Below are 24,536 nucleotides of genomic sequence, written 5' to 3'. Positions count from 1 at the left end.
TGTTCGGTACACACGTGTTCCTCAGTACATTACCTGAGCATCGCATTTAATGATTATAAGAGGTGTAATGTAGTATCCAGTTTTACACCGAAACACTTAAAACTAAAACTAAATTTTATTAACAATGTGTTTTTAGTATCCTATTTAAACAAAACTATTTTAGGAAAAATGTATAAATTTGTAAATACCCTCCATCTATATCCGTGAACTATAATTGGGAAAGGTGTCCTGGACTCCGGGTACACAAGTTGATTGTCGTATATCAATGTATCTCCGGTTGTCTAAAATAGATAAATATTATGCAGAAAATAGAATAAGTACGAAGTTTGGAAATAAGTATCTGAAAGCTCAGTTTAAGGACATGCCACGGTTGAGACTACGCCAAATGTATCAAACTCTTACTACCGATATATATGATTATTAGATAATTCCTCAAGATCTGTTTTGTATAATTGTAAGCGGCTGCGAATGGCCCTAATTAGTGCCTGAACAGAAATTCTTGATATTCTTGTCATATCGTAGACCTCAAGAATTAAAAAACAATCAAATGTAAGCTCAATTAACGACTTAAAATCAGATGTTTGGTTTGTTTATATACAACTTGGCGTTCGTAACCACTGTCATTTCTTGAAAAATATTCGGCCTGTTGTTCGCTTAGGATCTTTCTTCGCCAATGTCGGCATATTCAATCTTATTGTCTCAATAAGTGGCGTAAAGTATAAAAAACAGTGGTGTATACAATAATGAAATACAGTATAAATTGGCCTATTACCTTTGATGTTGTCGAACATTTTGTGTAGCTCTGTTTGAACACAACCAGATCACCGATTACCTGACCTGTACAATCTTGTTCCGACAGTTTAATCTGAGATGCGCCCGTGTCCGGATATAGTGCACGCAGGATGGTCATATTCACTGCTACATTCCAACCCTTAGAAGCGCATCCCATATGTACAGCATCAATTATACGTAGAGCTTAAATAGGTAAAATATCGAACAGTTAAACATACACAAATCTTATTCAGACTCATTTATGCAAATTTGATATTTCTCATTATTATACCAATCAATCATTGCACTCACTCATTCGTCGTCGTCGTCGTCTGTGTCTGCGTGACGTCTTACTCCGTGTTAGATTTTGTGTAGGTATGTAAGCTGGTATTACACCAGTCACATGCTCGAAACTTGTAATGATGTGACATGTAGTACAGAGGTTCCTTTACCCTATTTTGCATGTTATGAAGTTATACCATTTATTGACATAACAACTTTGGTTAAGTTTTTGATGCAAGTTGATATCTTAGTGACCACAAGTGGGAATGTATTGACACTTCACGCGCTTGTTTGCAACGATAACCTAACATGCAATGTACAGGTTCCATATTTCTTCTTGCATTTATACAAAGCTATGACTGTATGGCATTTAGTATATTACAGGTAATTTTTATTTACAAAGTTTTTGAGTATTAGTTTGTTGCTGCTTCCTGGAAGCACTTGTTGATATTTATCACCTTCAATACATTCAGTTGCTTCAGATTATCATAATATAACGTGTCTGTTTCACGTTAATCTAATGACTAAACACTGTTTAATATACTTATTTTAAGCTGAATTTCAGTGAGATGCAACAAAATCTATTTATGACTCCATGAAGCATTAAAGTCGCTTGTAAAATGACCAATGATAGAGACAACTTACGACTCCAAGAAGCATTAAAACCTCTAGCGTTGTCATTGTCGTTCGATCTGAGACGAATGTAGAATCCTTCTTTTGAAACTAGAAATGGAATATTATCATTTGTTGTAAAATATCCTAACTGTTTTCCATTTCCGTCCTTTACCTGCAATAGAGATATTGTTTCTAACATAACCAGCATTATTAGGTTGTTTTCATCAAGTAGCTTTACATTCATAGATATTTCAATTGCAACATAATTCCACCAATCACATAATGGTAAATGTGAATTTACCATGACATTGAGTTTCGGAAAAAAATCCCAACCCAACAGCGGGTCAGTGGCCCACTGGTTAGCAGGTGGGACTACAACGCCAGTGGTCCAGGTTCGATTCCCGGCCTCGGCTGATATCCCGACGAATTGTTAGTGCTGGGTGATATACTTAAATTGGTACTGTTTCCAGCAGTATCGCCCTAGACTGGATGCTGGGGATGTAAATATGACACCTGCCGTGGGCTCGGCTGGAAATAAATTGTTCTATCCATTCCAGGTGGAGACTTTCGTCGACTACCCACGTTAAACAAGAAACTTTACCTTTTAAACTTTTAACCGAGGATGAGGTTCTACCGAGGATGTGGACATATTTCAAACCGATGATGGAATTTCCACAACTAACTGGCTTGGTAGATCTATTTTCTCACCATGTAAATATACGACGTTAGTATAACAAAGACGTCTTCAAGATTTGGCGTAAACGATAGATTTCTCGAACACCCCGACTATATGACACAGTATATGACAATCCAGTAAATTTAGCAAATATAACGTGCAACTAATGCAGTGTGGTAAAAGAAAATGACTGACATGTGCAGGACAAGCGATGGGAAATTATAAGGATCTTCCATGTGTACCTGTGTAAAAAAAGATTACCTAATACCGGTATTCCATCCTTTTCAAATTATCTATTATTAATCTCGCTGTGGTAGACATGTGTGCTGTCTTCATTTCAGATGGATCTTTAGTGTTTTAACAATTGTCCTTTAGCTTAAACTTCAACAAACACAATATTTTACCAGCAAAAATAAAAAGCGATATTTTATTTGATATCTACAGGTGATAGAAATATACAAACCTCTACATAATCACCGTCACCGGCTACTTGAAAGTCCGAGAAATCCAGTTTTAATGCCGTATTCCCTTGTTTGTTGATGACAATTAAACAGTCGGTGTTCGACGAGTAACCCGGATAACCACTAGATAATGCCGTTCAAGATTCTGTATTCAATGTTTGTATACAATCTGAAATTTTCAACATGTTCTACTGCATTTTTATATTGTACTCTATTTCCTCACAAAACTCATGTTTACTTGCTCTGATTTCTGTTTCCATAATTACTATGTGGGAGTCTAAATAGTACAATTTGAAAAGTGTATCATACACATGAGAAAGATTCATAATACAGCTTAAATATTTAGAATACATTTCATATATAAGGTAGTCTGAGTATTTCGACTTTATATCAAGCAGTAAAAAAGCTATCTTTCCCTCATACGTTTCACTGCTGCTTTCCGACTGCACGAAGGTCCATTCCTCTGTGTTGTACATTGTAACAAGTGTGATTCCCAGCCATTGCATGATATATTTGTAAACAGGACAGGGTTACTGGATGACACAGCGGATATAACTATTGCTGTATTGCTGAAAGGTGTGAAGTCGTTTATTTGATCAGGTTGTGAACTGACAACAGTTTTCCCTTGTATATTTAAGTCTTTTTATTGTTTAAATGTTAGGTCAAACTGCATGCAATGCTTATCTTTACACATACTAATTTCTAGATGATAATACGAAATAACTTCATGATGTTATATATAATGAATATATTACTATCTTGAATTTATGAAAATGTAGTCAACAATTTATTATATACCAGTTTTTGTTGAAAATGATATAATTTTCGGGAGTGTTTTGTTTTTTAAATGCATGAAGGTTTCTGTGTCATCAAAAGTTTTACTTAAGTTATATGTAGTCTCAAATTCAATATCACAGACAGAATTTTTTACAACATACTTGTATCCATCCATTGCACATATAGTCTTGGCAACATTAGTGTCGACAGTATTGTGACAAACTGACCAATTCACGGATGCATTTGTTGCCTTGTGGATGTTAACCTGACCGGAATATGTCTGTGATAGTGTAACTGTTATCCCAGCTAGTAAAAGGAAAGTAACAAACGGTTTAAGCTTGAAATCATCAAGACCACCATAATGAACAAGTACTTATAATTGAGTAGGAACTCCTTGGCTGAGTGTTTGAGCTCTTTAACCTAGAAGTGCCTGCCCATTCTCTCTGTGTGTTCGAACCTTGCTTGGGTCGTTATGTTAGAAACAATCAAGCTGACTTTGAGAAGGGCGCTGGTTTTACCAATTAATTTCGAGAGGGGCACCTCTGGTCTTCCTCTATTTGAAGATGGAAATTCACCATATAACCTGAACTGTGTCACACAATCACACAATCACACCTTTTCATATGACACCAGTATTAGTTTCTCGCTTTCATCACAATCGAGCTAAAGCAATTAGTATAAACAAAGATTGACGAATATGATATTTTATCATTGTGACTAATTGCAAGTAAATTATGCAAAAAAATGAGAATTTCAATTTAGTTATTTCTATACAACTGGTTGTGTACAGCACTTCTAGTACAGTAAAATGCTAGCTAAGTTTAGCAAGTACTAGATAATAATCAAAGAACATGCATTTCATAGCCAAGATCAGTTTGCGGACAACACAGGGATCGTATGTCTTGAGTCACTGTTAGTTCAACGTACGTTCTTTGTGATCATTTGGCAGATTGCATTATGTGTGAAGTAATTCGTCATCTGCCTCTGATTCATTTGAGGAATTTGACAGTAACATGCAAAGAACAGGTTGTACTTAACTGATGAAATTTATTGAAACTGTTAATTAAAACAAGCAAATAAACTTTTAAAACAGTAGACCAACCTGAGCAATCAACACCTACAGCCTCGGCATGTCTCTGCTCACATTCACTGATGTTGAAGTTGGCCTTGCACAAACCTATGTTCAAGTCAGATGCATCACAGATGATAGATTTAAAATGCATTGGTGTGAGTCCTCTTGAGATTTTAAAACTTGATGCGTCAGAACTCCTAGTAAAGTAATAAGATAATAATAATAATTAAGACATGTTTAAGTAATACTTAGATTATTTTCAGTTTAAACGATTATTTAGCTTCAAAAATTAATAGGTTACTAATATTAAACACATATGACGATCTCGCATAACGGAAGGAATACCGGTGTTGTCCGTTATTTGGTAGTTAAAATCAAATGGACAGATTTCATAAAGTAATTTTGCCTTCAACTAACAGATATTTGAATCCTAAAGTTTCGCAAGCTTTCAGGGCTGTTGTAGCATTCCAGAAATCGTAGCAGACGCTACCCCATGTGTTGTTGGTCAAAATTTCGAGTCGTCCACGCCAAGGTCCTTCACCATCCACCACTAGAACGTTATTCGTGTCTAAATAAAAGTAAACAACACCAATAAATTTTCAAAAAGTGTAGACATTTCTAAATCATTTTAGTATTCTGTAAAAGTAGGACTTTAGTTTATACGATGAAAAATGAAAAAATCGTAAAATCTAATGCTAAATCCAAGGTTTCACAACGTTTAAACTGTCGATTTATTTCACAATTTGAATTATAACCATTCCGAATGCGATGCAAAAACTCACTGGCAGGTTGTGGGCGACATTCCACACCAACACTTTCCGCGGATGTGCACGAGGCTGTCGCATACTGTTTATCAAATCGGCACATCTCAAAGCTTCCCTCTTCACCCTCGCACTGTGGACGTATATCATAGTTCGTACTGCCCGGTCCATAAGAGGCATTGTAACGTATAACAGGATCGACATTCCTTGAAGACAATGTGTAACGAATTGCAATTTTATTAAATAGTAAGTACGGCTAAAGAAAACTCAAATAAATTAATCTAATCTATGTCTTAGATTTATTTACAAAGGTGTCATCTACAATTAGGAGCGTATATATCTTGTAACATATTTTCAGAAGCTGTTGCATCCAACGAAAAATCAAAGTCATTCCACTTACCAATATCCTACCTCACGGCATATAACTCTTCCATCATTCACCTTCCACCCACGTCCACAGTACGCCCTCCAGCTAGAATGGAGATATTCTACACGTCCCTGAGACTGGTCTCTCCCATTTGCAAGGCGCTTCTGATACGGGTCTTTTGGGGCAAAAATACAAACAAACGGATGTCTTTAAATATATAAACATTCATTAATGATGTCTGCTGAATGAATTGCATACTATCGTCATCTGGCACTGTCACATGACACTAACATATACTATTATATAATGATATATAATGATATCAAAAAATCTGTAAAAAAAGTTATTACAATCCCTTGGTTTTTATGATGTGTGGTTATTTCAGGGAGTTGGTGATAATGATGTATTTATATCTGTACTAAAAACTAGATTAACTGATGTATTTATTCAAAACTGGAGGGCTGATATTAATGATTCAACAAGAGCAAAAAGTTATGCTTTGTATTCAAGTTTCAAGCTTCAACCCTATTTGAAATTAGTAAACATAAGTAAGTTTAGAAATGCACTTTGTAGATTACGAGTTTCATCTCACAGACTAGAAATTGAAACAGGCAGATGGCATAAACCGGTTCCAATCCCTTATAATAAAAGAAAATGACACTATTGCGATAGCTTAGAAGATGAAAAAAGTATATAAAGAAATATTACTCGTCAAGACCAAATATACCAAGATTTATTGAATTAATGACTGCAGAAATTGTTAATATTAATAAGAACTTAGCGATGTATGTACATAAAACTTTTGACACTAGAAATCAATAGTGTTATTATTTTAATTGATAGAAAACCTCTCTTTCCTCACGCTGTATACATGATTCATCATATATGAAATAATATGTATATGATATTATATTGCAGTTCCTAATATTGATGTGCTACTGATATTTACAACATACTAGTATTCTATTAACTGATACTTGACAATGTAACTATTTGTAAATATATACTTATGTTTGCATGTATGCTCAGGGACCTATGGTCCAATGCATGAATGAATAAACTTTAAAACAAACTCTTACTATTTCACGAGTACTACATAAAGAGTCTTTATTATGCCCCCCTTCGAAGAAGGAGGGGTATATTGTTTTGCAGATGTGGTCGGTCGGTCGGTCGGAAGGTAGACATCCCTTTCCGGATGATAACTCTAGAACGCTTGGGCCTTGGATCATGAAAATTGATAGCAAGGTTAGTCATCACCAGCAGATGACCCCTATTGATTTTGAGATCAGTATGTCAAAGGTCAAGGTCACAGTGACCATGAACAGTTAAATGGTTTCCGGATGATAACTCTAGAATGCTTGGGCCTAGGATCATGAAAATTGATAGGAAGGTTGGTCATGACCAGCAGATGATCCCTATTGATTTTGAGGCCAGTATGTCAAAGATCAAGGTCACAGTGATATGGAACAGTTAAACGGTTTCCGGATAAAGGATGCTTGAGCCTAGGATCGTGAAAGTTGATAGGGAGGTTTGTCATCACCAGCAGATGACCCTTATTGATTTTGAGATCAGTAGGTCAAAGGTCAAGGTCACAGTGACCAGGAACAGTAAAATGGTTTTCGGGCGATAACTCAAGAACGCTTGGGTCTAGGATCAGGAAGGTCAAGGTTACAGTGACCCGGAACATTTAAGCCTTTTCCAGACAATAACTTGAGAACGCTTGGGCCTAGATTCATGAAACTTGATAAGGAGGCTGGTCATGACCAGTAGATGATCTCTATAGATTTTGAGGTGAGTAGGCCAAAGGTGAAGGTCACATTGACCCGGAACAGTTCAACCCTTTCCGGACGATACCTTGAGAACGCTTGGGCCTAGGATCACGAAACTTATTAGGGAGGTTGATCATGACCAGCAGATGACCCCTAAGGTTAAAGGTCAAGGTCAGGTTGAACCAGAACAGTAGAACTTTTGTTTACAGTGAGCATATAATTTCTGTACCTTGTGCAATTACTGAATGCATCAAGGGGGTGGGGAGCATTTCGTGTTCGACGAGCTCTTGTTCAGTTGATGTTTGTCACTATTTCAGGTTTCAATTAAGATTAATTTACTGTGACGTTTGCCGTGCTTGTTTGCTCTGTATAAAATTTCAAAATGCTCTTACAACTGCATATGACTCCAGCATCGTTAGTATGGTCGCAGTTCACACCACCTGCCCAGCTTTTTGTGCAGTCTTTAATGTCATGTTCTGTTCCTCTACAGCGTACATCAGCAAGCCAGACAGGACCCTCACCACGTCCAAAATATGATGATTTTACAGCTTTACCAAACACCTCACTGAAATACATTGTTAGGTAGTTGAGTAAAAGTCAAAGGAATTATCTCGAGCTATTACTTTTACAACAAAAGTCTTCTCAAAAAGATGTAACAATCATGGTCCGGAAAATTGTAAACTAAAATCTAGTTAACCAAACAACGTATGCCACTTTAACATATACGTAGCTTTTAGAGCAAAAACAAAAACAAAATATAACTATCCTTTTGAATTAAACATGGAATATTAAATATATATAAACTTTATACGTATCAATTTTTTTCAAATACGATTTAAAAGTAAGAAAATCAAAATGGCTACCCCTCGTATGGATACGCTGACAACATTTTGCATATGACAGTGGCATCCTCGTCATCCCATTGACTGTCACATATCGTTCCCCATCGTCCTTCATGATAGACTTCCACTCTACCCGCACTGCTGTGTGGACCATCAACAAGTCTGACATTTATACTCCCTGGATAAACACGAACACGTAATATTACGACATTTGAAATGAAAATAATGAAGACTAATTGGGGATCTGATTTGAAAAGAAACGAAATCGTTCATTTATGTTAATGAAAGAAACATATTCTAGATAATTATTGGCAAACTATTTTGTTTGTTTTGGGGTTGGACGCCATTTTACAGAAGTACCTCAGTAATGTCAACCTTACAAGTGTTCTTGGATTTTGTACCAATACTAACTTGTTCTCCACAAGTAAATTCTTCTACGTGAATCAGAGGTGGAGGACGAATGATTTCAGAAACAACGTCTTCTATCAAATCGTCACGTATGACATACGCTTCGTCTGGGGTTAGAACTTCAATGGAATGATTCAACTACAGGGTATTTTGAAAGGTAACAGAATAATATATATTTAGTACAGTTTTGTATGTAGGTATTTTTGTTAAATACAAAATAGCTTTTGGAAATGGATTATCATGATTCTAACTTCATACATACTACATTTAATACTGGCGGCAGTACTGGCCGTACAAGAAGAGTTGGTACGGAATACCGCCGAACAATGTCTAATATCTGTCTCATTTCCGGTACAGGTCAAATTTCCAATTTTTGGTGAGTAGCTCGATGGGAAATATCCTGCTGCATATTCTACATGGTGGACATCTCTGCAAGCACATGCATACAGTTGTAACAGAAAAAATATATGATTGTGTCATCGTTAAACGTAAGATAGTGTTAGATACACTTCCTTAGCTTTAAAAAGAAATTTCGATGTGCCGGAACAATTGTAATAAACTTCAATACTTACTTGCCAATATAAACCAACATACGACAGACAGCCTCTGCTTCCGTTTCGCCAAAGTCAGAATCACATATCGATGTCCAGGCATTAATAGAGTCCAGAAGAAATTCCACACTACCTTCCCATGCCCCTGATCCACCTCTCAGTTGAAGGTTCGTGTGTCCTGGAATAAAGCAATGTTTTAACAAAAAGTCACTTCTTGCCAAAATACTAATGTCAAAGTGATGTAACCTTTAAGAATATACCTGATTTTGTGTTTTCTGTCAAGAGTTGGTTTGAAACGCAGAAAACAATAAATATGCTCAATAATATATGATTCGCTTTCTGTTTGAAATGCAACTGAAAATATAAGAAAGTGCTTTTTGGCGCCTAAATATGAATAAATAGTGATTACGGCAGCGAAGTCCAACGTCCATGTCGTGATTGCATGATGTATTTTCCCAACCATCACGAGCACAGAACTCAACATCAACTGTATGTATACTGCAATCCACGTTACTCAGCCATATAGGTCCCGATCCTTCGGTTACGTTGTAAATAGTTGGAGTACCACAATAACATATGAAAGAAATTACTAACCGACGAAATTCTGAACTGACATGTTTCCGTACTTGTACTTTTTTGTGGGCATAATATCAACTGGTTTGAAACCCAACTCATTTTTATTGTCACCTGTCATCTGTTTCTATCAAGGACCTATTTCTTCTTATGTTTTCTTGGCAGGTATTCTACCCGCCAGTTTAAAATTAACCTGGTCAGGGATTCGAAAAAAACAAAAAACAAATACGCTCAAGAAGTTTTTACCATAAGCTTTAACTAAATATTTCAATACGTTCAAGATTAGAAACTAACAGTTACATACGGAGAGCAAGTTAGTAGAAAACCATGATTAAATGACCGAAACTGTTTATAATATGTACTAACCCGAATGAAACAAAACAAAACGTTAAACTGACGCACATGTAGAACACGAACATCAGAACCATAAATTGAATAACCTTTAGCGTGAAACCATCTATATATTAAACCATTAAGATTCCGTTAAGATAAGATAAGATAAGATTTATTTAAAGTCGGCAAGACATCGAACAAGTACAAAGTCTTGCCGACTTTAAATAAATCTTATCTTATCTTATCTTATCTTATCTTATCTTAACGGAATCTTAATGGTTTAATATATAGATGGTTTCACGCTAAAGGTTATTCAATTTATGGTTCTGATGTTCGTGTTCTACATGTGCGTCAGTTTAACGTTTTGTTTTGTTTCATTCGGGTTAGTACATATTATAAACAGTTTCGGTCAAGCAACGTTATATGCTTACGTTGGTTTAATATATGTAAATATAAGACGTTCTTTAAATCCCTACTTTGTGTAATTGTATCCAAGCATTTCACAAAACGCGACCCCATCTGTAGAAGCATCAAATCCTGTTTTACAAACTGTTCCCCACGCTCCATTATGATATACTTCAAGGCGTCCTTCATACGGGTATTGGCCCCCAACAAGTCGTACTGGGGTGTGGTCTAAATAAAGCTAGAAGGTGTTTTTGTCACAAAAACGTATGTCTCCCCATCTAAGTATACCTTAAGCTCTGGCGGCCATTTTGTGCAGCGAAGCGGAACGTGTCGGAAATACGCACAACTAGGCTTGGTACTGATCACTCCTGTAAAGTTTCGTCGAAACCCAGCAAGCTGTTTGACCTGTGACCGCCGGACAAGATTTTTCTTTCTTTTTTTTTAGCTCTGGCAGGCATTTTGTGCAGCGAAGCGGAACATACCGGCGATATGCACAACTATGGTCGGTACTGATCACTCCTGTGATGTTTCGTCGAAATCCAGTCAGCAATTTGACCTGTAAAGCCGTACAAGAGTCTTCTATTTTTAGCTCTGGCGGCCATTTTGTGAAGCGAAGCGAAATGTTCCGGCGATATGCACAACTAGGCTTGGTACTGATCACTCCTTCTATGTTTCGTCGAAATCCGGCCGGCAGTTTGACTTCTGAAAGCCGGACAAGCTTAATGCGCAATGATGGATGGACGGACGGACGGGCAGACAGACAGCAAAAGCAAAAACAATATGTCTCGCCATTGTATGGGAGAGTCATAATGATTACTTTTTACATGTACAAAACATCATTTTGTCAGTGATATATTAACAAAAAGAGTTAGTTTCATGCGCTTATGATCGAAATCCCACTAACGGCGACCGTACATGAACCCATTTTTTGCAATTAATTTGATAAGATGCGTTTTTAAAGTATCTCAGTGTGCGTAAAATGCGCAATAAAGTCAAATTAAACAACAGTACCACAAATAACTCCAGCGTCCATGGAATGATTGCACGTTGTCGAGCTTCCAAAGACAGAAGAGTATCTGCTGCACTGTTTTATAATTGGTTCAGTTCCTTGACAGTTGAGTGCTTCTCCCCAAACCCGACCGTAGTCCAGCTCACCGAATTTGGCACCTTTTACTGCAACACTTTATTGAAAAGAGTAAAAACATCAATGTTCCCTTAATTGTCCGTTATATGTGTTTAAATATAGAGTTTAAATTATTGCAGATAATGATATTGTACTCAGTCTTGAGATTCATTTACCAGCCATCATAAACGTAATGGCATGTACTGGCTATTATATTTGTTATTGTTGATTATTATTATGGTAATATTAGATATTTTTATAAAATATGGCAAAACAATACCCGCCATTAAAGCCAGCCATTTTGCAGACTACATTTGCATCATCGTTAGTGAATCGCCTGTCACAAATAGTGCCCCACTGTCTGGCATAGTTTATATCAATTGTGCCTTCATAATTACCTCCGCCGCCTATAAGTCTTACTTCCATGTGTGTATAATCTGCAAAGAACAGTGCAGAAGTATAAAAAGACCCGTCGAACTAAAATGGCTTGAAAAAATCTGTATAAGGGGCACCGTTATGTGAAATATTGATGAATTTTTCGTTTAGTTCCTTAAATCGAGTTAAGGTGACGCCACATTTTTAATTTCCGACGAATGACAAAAACATATTTCGTTTTTTTCCAAAAACGGGACCGTATTATTTTTGTTTACCTATCAGAAAGGAAACATTCTTACGTCTTAAGATCGAGTTTTTGTACCGTTATTACGACAATAAACATAAACACTAGAATCTGTAAGCTCAAATATTGGTAAGAAATGAATAGTTAGTTACACACTACAATGTGTTGTTAGCCTTTCAAAATCAATGCATATGCAGAAATGAGAGATGAAAAGTAAATTTGATAGATGGTGAAAACTAATGATAAACTTCTACAAATGTAAGATGAATCATGACAAAAAATTCTGTTATGTATACCTTCCAATTAGACTTTGTTTAAAAGGTTCTTCTGTATTGTATATATAGCATACAGCTCATTACTTAAGACTAAATTTGACCCCCACCCCTGCCCCCACCCCACCGATGTTACAGCAACAAAGCAAATCATTGATGTCGGTTGGAGTATTGTAAAAGAAGATGGTCGCTATACTATTTCCTAAGTAGCTAATGCTGTAGGCATTTCAGAAGGGACGTTTTTGATTGTTTAAAACCGAAAATTGGGTTTAGATTGCGCAAAAAAAACTGCTGAAAAATTATGAAAATTGTTAACCCAAGAAAATGCCTGAACTGCACACGTGCGATGAAACTTGAGTTTTTGGCGACGTATAAATAACAAATAACAATGGCTGAGTCGGGCAAGGTCGCTCATTACAAAAGTGCCAGTATATGTTAATTCCTTCAATTCTAGTGGCACCGTTGTACAAATTCCTTACAAAAAGGGTAAAACCATCACAGGCAACTTCTACAATCATAAAATACTTACAGCTGTCAAAACATTCTATCAAAATAAAGGCCCAGGTAAAGGTGTTTAAAAGCATAGAACTTATTCATGACAATGCGTTTACATACAAAAGTCAAACTGTATAGTATTTCTTAGAACAAGGAAAGGCTATTTAGGTTAAGCAACCACATTATTTTAAGCAACCACATTATTCACCTGACTTAAAGGCGTATGCTAGAATTCCTGTATCTGAGATGGGCGAAATATTCCCCAGTAATAGAATTTGTTCAAACTTTGGATATTGAAAGACAATCATCTAAGAAACAAAAATATGCAATAAAAGTCATAGGTCACCGATAATGAAAAAGAGTTATCTGCCTCTTGAAATCGGCATTTTTCCCTTTCTATACAAAAAACGCTTTGCCACTAGAAGTGCTCTTGATTCCGCAATATTTGAGTGTCTCAACAGTATACAAAGGGTAAACTACTTTACCGCATTTAAAGTCACGGATAGTAAGACTTCAAAAGTCTGTTCTGTGCAGGAAGATGATGTGAAAAAGATCTTGATCTGATTGATAATTTAGGCAAAAGAAGACAATTGACAGAATCTATTTGACACCTCTTGTATGCAAAATCAAACGAAAATGATAAGTGCACCTACCATGGCACATGTGTTCATTTAAGTGAGAGTTTTGCCATTCCCTTAAACACTTACGTACAGTCTGACTTGGCATCCGAAGATTTAAGTTATTAAGGATATCGCATTATATACAATGAGCACCGGGGTCGAGAACTTACTGAAACACTTCATATTCGAAGAGCTGCTTCTTAACACAAAGCAAGCGTAGCTTTCCTCATGGACGTTTGGAGATAAAGAAAACAAATATTCATTTTTGGCAAAACGTTTGGGAAGCGTACCGGATATAGCTCAAAAGTGATTGACTGAGAACCAGAAGGCCTCAAAAGGGTATACAAGTACAAGTTAACGACTATTCTAACACGACCAGCAAATAACCTACATACATGTAGAGCAAAATTGGTCTCGGGTTATTCTGCAATAAACCACTCGCGTGCAATGACGTCATCCGATCCAGTTGCGTTGCACGGTAGTTACCTTTTTTTATTGATTTTTACACTATTGATACCAGCATGTCGTGTTAGAATCGAAATAATAAGTTCCCAAGTGTGATTTATCGTAGAATATACGGCCGTCGTGATATATTCTTTCGCATAAGAACTCAAAACTCGGGTTATCGGGTTATTCTACGATAAACCACGTTTGGGAACTTACTATTTCTTAAATCTTATATATAGTCGTTAACTTGTATACCCTTTGAGGCCTTCTGGTTCTCAGTCATTTTTTATATTGCTACTACTTAAACGAAAAACATTGAATGATGATAAAACAAAAATAATATTCAAGAATGTAACAGAGACATTTGATATTCTAAATGTAAGTAAAACATGTTTGTTCTGAAATAATAAATGGGTTTTCTTCGACATTTCTTTTTGAATTGAACTTTTTGTGCACATGATATCTTAAATGAGAACTTTACGGTAATTGTCGTACAAGGCAGCTAACTTTAACTATATATAGAAATATTCATTACTCATACTCGGTTACATCTTCCGCTGTATCAAAGAGCTATAAAAATAAAAATAAATGTATTTTAGTTCTTTGGCTGTATACATAGTGCAGCTACGCCCCATGCAACAAACGAAATTTGTTTCAGTCTTGTCTAACTGTGCACCCGGCTGCATACTTTTCTATGTATATCTAAGTGTCTAGATTTAAGGTGCCGCCACTCACAATTATAGCAGTTCATTTTTTCGGGCCGAGTATTTTTCTCTTGAAAATTGCACTAAAGCATTAACAGTTGGTCAAATTATCATCAATATAGAAGCACATAATGATTTATAGTACATACTCCGCTTGTAAAATGTTTGAGTCTTGTTTAGACCGAAAGATTGCCCCAAAATATTGAAATCTTATGGGCAGTCAAACTCCATTAAAACACATATTTACAAAGACAAAATTTAGTTCTTTTTGAAGTACAATATGTTTACTGCAAAATCTTATGGCATTTTTGTCGAAATTGTTCCTGGTTGTTGCATTTGACACAAAAAGGCAACCCCATATAAATTTAATTTTAAATGTTGTTTGTACATGCATTACTGACCACAGTAGTACACATCAAATGTTCACTGCAACACTACACTAACTCTATTGATTTATATTGGGAGATAAGATAGTTTTTCATTGTACAGTCAACCTATAGTATCACCTGTTGATATAACTGACCGAATCGAACACACTCTTCAAATTTCAAAATAAATTCCTAATACTGTGTTCTTCACGGTCTGCTTCACAATTGGCTGTAATTAATGTTTTACATAATTGAATATTTATTGAGTTTGACTACATGCAAGACTGCAAAATTCTGTCATTTGGCCAGAGAAAAATATCGAATAGAGGCATAATACAGGTAGTGAAATGCAAATCATTTTACGTGCATATGTTCAAATAGATATTTAGAACATAGTTGTGACAAAACTATTGACTTTATTGTTACCACTTAATCACCTTTTATTTTATGAAAATTTCATGTAAAATTTTGCGTAAAATGGTCGCCACAGTGGCGATGCCTTAAAACAGACATGGTAGTTGTTGCAAGGTTGTTTTTACTTGCAATGTTCATTTCAATGGGTATGTAGTCCTATCAGTAATGCATGCAATATTTTCTGGGGACTTTTTTCCCTCTGAAAAATAGACATGTTGTTTCACATAAGGGCCCATGAGATATCCATACTCAAGTAATAATGAAAAATAAAAAGGGAAACAATCGTAAGCATATAATGTCAGATTTATATTTTTCAGCTGAAAACAATATTCAGATATGATCCTTACTTTTAAAGATCTCATGTAGGTTATGTTGCACACACTCGCTCATAATATCAAATCAGTATATTCGATCATAACCGATATTTCTCTGGAAAGACGAACGAAAACAGATATACGGATGGGCGCACGGGCAATGCTATTATTGTAACCCTCAAAGGTCCCTACATCGTATGCAATGGTTGATTATTATCACAATCTCATTGTTCACAATATATATCTGCTGTACCTGGTACGCAATTTATCTATCCCTGCGCAGTAAGTCAATTTCCATTGTTTATCTCTCGTTTGTATTTGATGTAATGGATGATATGATTATGTTCAATAAAAGATTGTTTTATCGAAGTAAAAGATAGCGGCTCGGTAACGAAACGTTAATATATACATGGTCATACTCTAAAGCATCAGTTCGTTGTAAAATCATTTTCTGATGTTTTTCAATTCACTTTTACAATTTATTTTCTTCTCGGAGATATGTGATATTTTTGTGCTGATTCGCCGTAAGATCCAACTCTCTAGCTCACTCATAAAACATTTCTCATTTAATGATTTCTTCGGGTATAGCTCAGTATTTTCCAGATGACCCAATTGTTTTGTAACTAGAGGCTTTTACAGAAATAGACGAATTACAAATACGAAGACACGCATCACTCTGCTGCATATAAATATTATTTCATTACTGCTTAATGTAGCGTAGAAACCGCTTAAAATTTACTTTTTTCTGTCAGCACGCCGTAAGAATCGCATCGCAACACCGAAAAGGTGACAAAGTTAGTTTCTGCGTCGTATATGTTTGAATAATAGATTTGATTTAGTATTGCACATGATAAAGCCGATTTAGAATGAATATATTACACGACCTATTAAACAAAGAAGGCTGAAAATTGTGTTATTACACAACAATTCATTTTTCCGACGTCACAATTATTAGGTCATAGCGTCAAATGGCATATCGGCGCGCGGGAAACTAAACCTACGGAAAAGAGGCAAATATTATATGGATGGCGTCAAAGATGTACTTAAAAATACTTGGAAACGTGTTAGAATCGAAATAATATATCTCCTTTAGTGATTTGCTCTTGAATAAAATCATTGTTTGTCGTTCAGATGCGTATTATTATATCATGATATAATTTCTTCGCATCTGAACTCCAAACAATGATTTTATTCAACGGCAAAGTGAGATAAGATCTACTTTTAGTATATTATTTCTTAAACAAAACAATTAAATAACATCGAACCTCACGCGGCTTTGCTTATCACTTTTGAGCTATAACTGTTGTACGTTTCCTCACCATAGGTAAACTATGAAAGAAACGTGTTATATAAGATAATCAGGTTTTATTAATTAGAATATTAAAATGCTAAAGCCAAACAATTAATTTTCGTCAATCTATTTCAACTTTTAGTTTTTCTTGTAACACGTTAAGAAACCATGTTCTCTCTCCCTCTCTCTCCCTCTCTCAAATAAATGTTATCTTACCACAGCTTACACCTGCATCTTCATTGTGGTTACAGTTATGCATACCCCACTTGTTACCATATTTGCTGCATTGGTCAATATCTGCTTCATTACCATTGCATCCGAGATCATCCAACCAAATCGGTCCAGAACCTCGCCCAAAATGTGCGCTACTATAGGCAGCTGCAGAACTTAAATGAAGCGATACAATTTGGCATCATCTAACAAGTTTTACGTTGGCAGAGTTTATTGTATAACATGCATATTTAAAGTTTAAAATATCACAGAAAATATACAAATTTCGGTACTTTTCTTAGGCCCAGATGGTAACCTCGTTTATTATCCTCGTGAATAGTATAATAGGGGTCGGAGAGCCATCCACCGATTAAACTTACAAAACAATATGAATTTATATAATACAACGATCTATATATTGATCTCCAGTAAAAACATGTACATACACAGTAAATGCACATATGCAGTCTTAGTCTACTTGATATTTAAAAAAAACAACATATATATGGGGATTTTCTCAGATAAAAAGGACTTTTCTTTGCAAATTGACCTCAAAAAAGTTTTCCTGAAAACAAAAGAAAAACAAAGCTACTGACCAAAAAAATGAATTAGGAAGATAAAAAAACATAAAAACGGTATCTTTCTCCTGCTATCGTCAATTATAAACACTTTATTTTTCATTAGATGCGGGTAGTTTTTCGATTAAAATGAGTCTTGGATAAACTTATCCATCAAGATCAAAAAGGTTTCGTAGCCGGTAGATTTAATTGGGAAAACATCAGACTTATTTACGACATAATGTTTGAAACTAACTCTCAAAAATATACCTGGCTTGCTGCTCTCCATAGGATTTCAGCAAGCATTCGACCCAATCTCATGGGCATTTATACATAAAACTTTAGACTTCTTTATTTTGGGAACTCCTTTAAGAAGTGGATACGTTTATTTCAAAATGGGAGTGAAACATGTATTTTACAAAACTGTCATCTGTCTGATTTTTTCTTCCTTGAAAGACATTACCAACTTTTAGTAACATCTCGAAACCGATAAAGCGGGACAGATCCACCTATCATAAAAATCAATAAAACCAATAACCCGATATCATCGCTACCGGACGAATTCGTTGATTTCCGTACTAACTGTTGTTGTTGTAGTAACACTGGGGAAAATCGATAATTAACAGCTTTAGTCATTATCTGATGCATTTACCAGGCGGGAGGTTTAGATAATTATTAAAGTGAAAATCGGAACAAGTCGAAAATTTATATTATTAATACATGAAACATGCTAATGTATATCTATGTACAGAACAGAAATATTTACGCACAAGAAACTGTCTGTAAATAAAATAAATATTCAAGAATATGAATGTTTTATCTAAAATATTTAGAAAGCGTATATACTTCCTCTATACGCGCTTTCTTTCACATAGTATGAACATTAGAATATGAGCTTTTGTTTCGTCAGTAATTAGTTTTGAAGCCTTCATAAGAAATATAGCTTTTTTCAAGATATCTAAAAAGTATTTTTGTTGTCGAACGATCTGGAGGCCGGTCGCTTTAAAGAAAAAGAAGTATAGAAATAAGACTTATACTTTTAAAAGGAAATACTTAACCCTTACCATGCTGGACACGATTGGTTCTTCCTTTGCAATCAGTGTAGATCATGCAGACTGATCATGATCTGCACTGTCTGCCATTCAGCCAGTATTTTTTTGGTATGCACCCCTTTTCATAATTAATAGTACTGTCCAAATTGAAACAACTCTATTAATACACTGGACCCGTGTCTGTGATGGAGGACGGACGTTTTGGCCACAGACGTTTTGGCCCGGTTGTTTTGGCAAATGTGTGGCTCTGAGGCTGTGTTTAGGTGTTCTGTGCTTCCGAGAAATCTACCCTTACCTATTATCTTTTGACATGATAGCTTTTTAACATAATAAGACAGTTTTGACAGGTTAACACCATATTTTGAGCAGATAACATGTCTAGTTCACATAATAAGACACTGTTTTGACAAGTTAACACCATACTTTGACATGATAACATGAAACGTCCCGACATAAGACAGCTGCGGCGTTCCATAACTTATCTTTAATATAGTTATGTTGGGATCACAAGACGTTATTCATTTAAAAGGTCTTTAGTTTGAAAATTTTAAAAACAACGAAATAATCGCCTTTTCGCACCGCACCCCAATTTAAATGACATGATGGCAGTATCGCGGAGCAAAAAGACGCTAAAGAGCGCTCTGTTTTCGTCGATTCTCCAATTATCGTGTTTTCGTAATGCGACCCCGTCATTTATACTGTTTGGTTCTCGTGTTTTCACTCCGGCTTAAATTAAAAGTGCGGAGAGAAAACTCGCTAAATAGCGGGATCGCAGGACGAAAGGTCGAGAGTTTAGAACTTACACAAAAGACAGGGTCGCGGATTGACAACTCAACGTAATCAAAACGCTTATTAGTGTGTTTTTTTCCGCTCCATGATCCCGCCAATAGGCTAATGGTACTTTGCGGAACGGAACGAAACGGAACGGAACAAGTTAAGAGGCACCCCACGGGGTATAATCAAAATTTAAAAAACAATGCTTTCAAACTAATCAGACCACCATCTCTGACAAAAAATAACCTATCGCATTCGATTCATTGCCCTGGTTAGTCGCATGTTAGTGACAAATGAAGACTGTTCTTCTTTTCACTTACAGTTTAATTGTAGCTGTATCAATATAATTGTAACTTTATGTACTATCTACAAAATTTGAAACTGAGAATGCGTGTCAATGCTTGCATGAGCTGCAGAAGCAGTGCACGAAACTAGTCAATTAGTTGTCTGTGGTACAAACTGAAATCACATCAAGTAAAATATTTCTTGTTCCGTTCCGTTCCGCAAAATACCATTACCTATATAGCTAATGGTACTTTGCGGAACGGAACGGAACCAAGTCAGGAATAAAGCTCAGCTGCATCTAATATAGAAATGACTAATCCGAATATGTTATAAACATCACCAGAAGTTCAATCGTAATGTGTCAGATGTAATCATTACTTGAAGATTACAGAAAGAAAATTCTTCTTTTCACTTACAGATTGTAGGTACATACTTGTTACTCGGATTCTATGTACTATCTACAAAATTACAAACTGAGAACTGGTGCCAATGCTTGCAAAACGTATTTGTTGCAGAAGCAGTGCTTGAAACTAATCAGTTTGTTGTCTGCGGTACAAACTGAAATCACATCAAGTAAAATATTTCATGTTCCGTTCCGTTCCGCAAAATATCATTACCTATATAGCTAATGGTACTTTGCGGAACGGAACGGAACCAAGTTAGGAATAAAGCTCAGCTGCATCTAATGTAAAAAATGACTAATCTGAATATGTTATAAACATCACCAGAAGTTCAATCGTAATGTGTCAGATGTAATCATTACTTGAAGATTACAGAAAGAAAATTCTTCTTTTTACTTACAGATTGTAGGTGTATACTTGCTACTCGGATTCTATGTACTATCTACAAAATTAGAAACTGAGAATGGGTGCCAATGCTTGCAAAACGTATTTGTTGCAGAAGCAGGGCTTGAAACTAGTCAGTTGGTTGTCTACGGTACAAGCTGAAATCACATCAAGTAAAATATTTCTTGTTCCGTTCCGTTCCGCAAAATACCATTACCTATATAGCTAATGGTACTTTGCGGAACGGAACGGAACCAAGTCAGGAATAAAGCTCAGCTGCATTTAATGTAGAACTGACTAATCTTAATATGTTATAAACATCAACAGAAGTTAAATCATACTGTGTCAGATGTAATCCTTACTTGAAGATTACAACAAGATCATTCTTCTTTTCACTTACATATTGTAGGTGTATACTTGTTACTCGGATTCTATGTACTATCTACAAAATTACAAACTGAGAATTGGTGCCAATGCTTGCAAAACGTATTTGTTGCAGAAGCAGTGCTTGAAACTAGTCAGTTAGTTGTCTACGGTACAAGCTGAAATCACATCAAGTAAAATATTTCTTGTTCCGTTCCGTTCCGCAAAATACCATTACCTATATAGCTAATGGTACTTTGCGGAACGGAACGGAACCAAGTCAGGAATAAAGCTCAGCTGCATCTAATGTAGAACTGACCAGTCTGAATATGTTATAAATATCACCAGAAGTTAAATCATAATGTGTCAGATGTAATCCTTACTTGAAGATTACAACAAGATCATTCTTCTTTTCACTTACAGATTGTAGGTGTATACGTGTTACTCTGATTCTATGTACTATATACAAAATTAGAAACTGAGAATGGGTGCCAATGCTTGCAAAACGTATTTGCTACAGAAGCAGTGCTTGAAACTAGTCTGTTGGTTGTCTGTGGTACAAGCTGAAATCACATCAAGTAAAATATTTCTTGTTCCGTTCCGTTCCGCAAAATACCATTACCTATATAGCTAATGGTACTTTGCGGAACGGAACGGAACCATCAAAGAAAAGATCCCACATTCATCCCCCACGTCATTACAATGACTGGCTCTAATTTTCCAGTACTGTCTACAAAGTCTTAGCCCTGAAGGACAAATCGCCAAACTGAACAAACTAAAACAAGATTTCACATTCATCGGTGACATCATTACGATGAGCAGCTCTGATTTACAAACACCGACGACAGAATATAACCCCTGAAAACGCCCTATTGATCAGTGCATATTGTAATGTTTGGTACGGGTCTTTAGAAGACCTGCATATAGTGCTATGGAAAACTGTTTTAGTTGTTTAGAACCTTGATGGGCTTGAGTAGTCGTTAAAGAGTTAGCTCCCTTAATTAGTTTCACGCCATTTGCAATGCTAACCTCGGCGAGTTTATTTTTTGTAATTTAGTCCATTTATGTGGCCCCTTGGTGTAAGTTATGTTTCGTTTTGTTTTTTATCCCCCCGCCAAAGGCGAAGGGGATATTAGAAATGCTCTCCGTCCGTGCGTGCGTTCGTCCGTCCGTCCGTGCGTCCGCAACGATCTTTGTCCGGAGCATAACTCCAAAAGTACTGGAGGGATTTTCTTCAAACTTCATACACTAATAGAACACATTGGGAGGAAGTGCAGTGTGCAAGAACAATAACTCTACCTTGCCTATTTTTTGAGTTATTCCCCTTTATCTTATTTTCTTAAAAAATTTGTCCGGAGCATAACTCCAAAAGTACTGGAGGGATTTTCCTCAAACTTCATACACTGATAGAACACATTGGGAGGAAGTGCAGTGTGCAAGAACAATAACTCTACCTTGCCAATTTTTTGAGTTATTCCCCTTTATCTTATTTTCTTAAAAAAAATTGTCCGGAGCATAACTCCAAAAGTACTAGAGGGATTTTCTTCAAACTTCATACACTGATAGAACACATTGGGAGGAAGTGCAGTGTTCAAGAACAATAACTCTACCTTGCCTATTTTTTGAGTTATTCCCCTTTATCTTATTTTCTTAAAAAATTTGTCCGGAGCATAACTCCAAAAGTACTGGAGGGATTTTCCTCAAACTTCATACACTGATAGAACACATTGGGAGGAAGTGCAGTGTGCAAGAACAATAACTCTACCTTGCCAATTTTTTGAGTTATTCCCCTTTATCTTATTTTCTTAAAAAAAAATTGTCCGGAGCATAACTCCAAAAGTACTGGAGGGATTTTCTTCAAACTTCATACACTGATAGAACACATTGGGAGGAAGTGCAGTGTTCAAGAACAATAACTCTGCCTTGCCTTTTTTTGAGTTATTCCCCTTTATCATATTTTCTTAAAAAAATTTGTCCGGAGCATATCTTTTCCATGCATGGAGGGATTTTGATATATCTTGGCACAAATGTTCACCACCACGAGGCGGAGTGTCAAGCGCAAGAACCAGGTCCCTAGGTCTAAGGTCAAGGTCACACTTAGAGGTCAAAGGATACAAAAATGAAAACCTTTAGAGGTGTGCGGTATTACCGGTATACCGGTAACTGTGGTACCATCTTCCCGTGGTACGATACCGCGGTACCATCTGGGAATACCGGTATTTTATCAATATTATCCCTACTTCTGTTTATTTTTAATTTACATTGTCTATGTAGCCTTCCGTAACAGCAATTGACACCACGCATGATTTTCTGATTTATATCTCTGGAATTCCCACGCTACTATTATTTGTTTCCAAAAATAACCACCCAATGGTGCAATTGAACATGTATGATCGACCGCGTGATCCCCAATCAAAACCTTCGAAAACCTCCAGATTATTCCGTATAGATGGATAACGTCATGGGCGCACTTGTTTTTACTTTGAGTCTGGTAAATTCGGCAAGTCCCGACCTTGTTTAAATGATGATAGTTTAAAATATCCCGGTATGTATTTGTATGTATTAAAAAGAAATAAATAGTATGGAAAATGTTCAGTCGAAAATTATTATTTTTTGTTTGAAAACGATGAAGCCTTCATACTATTTGTAAATGTTACTAGTTTATCAAATGGGTGCACGAATCTAACTTCAAACAAGCGCGACCTATATACATGTGACCCAGTGCTTCCCTAGAGACAATATGGCGTCTTCCGACGAATACACGCTGGTAAAAAATACTAAGGGTCATTAATCTAACTAGTCATTATTTAAGTTAATATTCCAGTGTATTTTTTTCTTTAATTCTAGTCAAATAACTAGTCTTGGTTGTTGCTCATAATAAATTAAGTATTTCTGAGAGTTTTTCAATATTTTTATGACCACTACCATAGCTGTAAGTCTTACGATAAATATGGTGGTATACCGTGGTATATACCACGGTAATTAGGAAAAAACTGTGGTATACCGCGGTATTTTTTTCAAGGCGGTACCCAGCCCTAAAAACCTTGTCCAGAGCATTTCTTCTTCATGCATAAGGGATTTTGATATAACTTGGCACAAATGTTCACCACCACGAGACAGAGTGTCATGCGCAAGATCCAGGTCCCTAGGTCTAAGGTCAAGGTCACACTTAGAGGCCAA

General features: G+C 36.1%; 1 protein-coding gene across 1 annotated transcript in view; it reads right to left on the bottom strand.

Annotated features, from left to right (window-relative positions):
• The window catches only part of LOC128550994 (deleted in malignant brain tumors 1 protein-like), a 56,457-nt gene that overhangs the window by 1,520 nt on the left and 30,401 nt on the right, over positions 1-24,536 (bottom strand). Inside the window, exons 4-22 of the mRNA XM_053531227.1 lie at positions 17,547-17,723; positions 12,067-12,223; positions 11,675-11,844; positions 10,735-10,891; positions 10,324-10,382; positions 9,374-9,530; positions 9,064-9,230; positions 8,415-8,571; positions 7,944-8,116; positions 5,816-5,957; positions 5,437-5,621; positions 5,072-5,222; positions 4,685-4,851; positions 3,744-3,888; positions 3,229-3,374; positions 2,808-2,944; positions 1,699-1,840; positions 773-975; positions 189-281 (exon numbers count right to left, since the gene is read on the bottom strand). Coding sequence (XP_053387202.1) covers positions 189-281; positions 773-975; positions 1,699-1,840; positions 2,808-2,944; positions 3,229-3,374; positions 3,744-3,888; positions 4,685-4,851; positions 5,072-5,222; positions 5,437-5,621; positions 5,816-5,957; positions 7,944-8,116; positions 8,415-8,571; positions 9,064-9,230; positions 9,374-9,530; positions 10,324-10,382; positions 10,735-10,891; positions 11,675-11,844; positions 12,067-12,223; positions 17,547-17,723 — 2,885 coding nt within the window. The remainder of the gene's footprint in view (positions 1-188; positions 282-772; positions 976-1,698; positions 1,841-2,807; positions 2,945-3,228; positions 3,375-3,743; positions 3,889-4,684; positions 4,852-5,071; positions 5,223-5,436; positions 5,622-5,815; positions 5,958-7,943; positions 8,117-8,414; positions 8,572-9,063; positions 9,231-9,373; positions 9,531-10,323; positions 10,383-10,734; positions 10,892-11,674; positions 11,845-12,066; positions 12,224-17,546; positions 17,724-24,536) is intronic.

Source organism: Mercenaria mercenaria, chromosome 19 (assembly GCF_021730395.1).
Source record: "Mercenaria mercenaria strain notata chromosome 19, MADL_Memer_1, whole genome shotgun sequence".
NCBI lineage: Eukaryota > Metazoa > Mollusca > Bivalvia > Venerida > Veneridae > Mercenaria > Mercenaria mercenaria.
The sequence above is the reverse complement of the archived record's forward strand: the minus strand, read 5'-3'. Positions and strand labels throughout refer to the sequence as shown.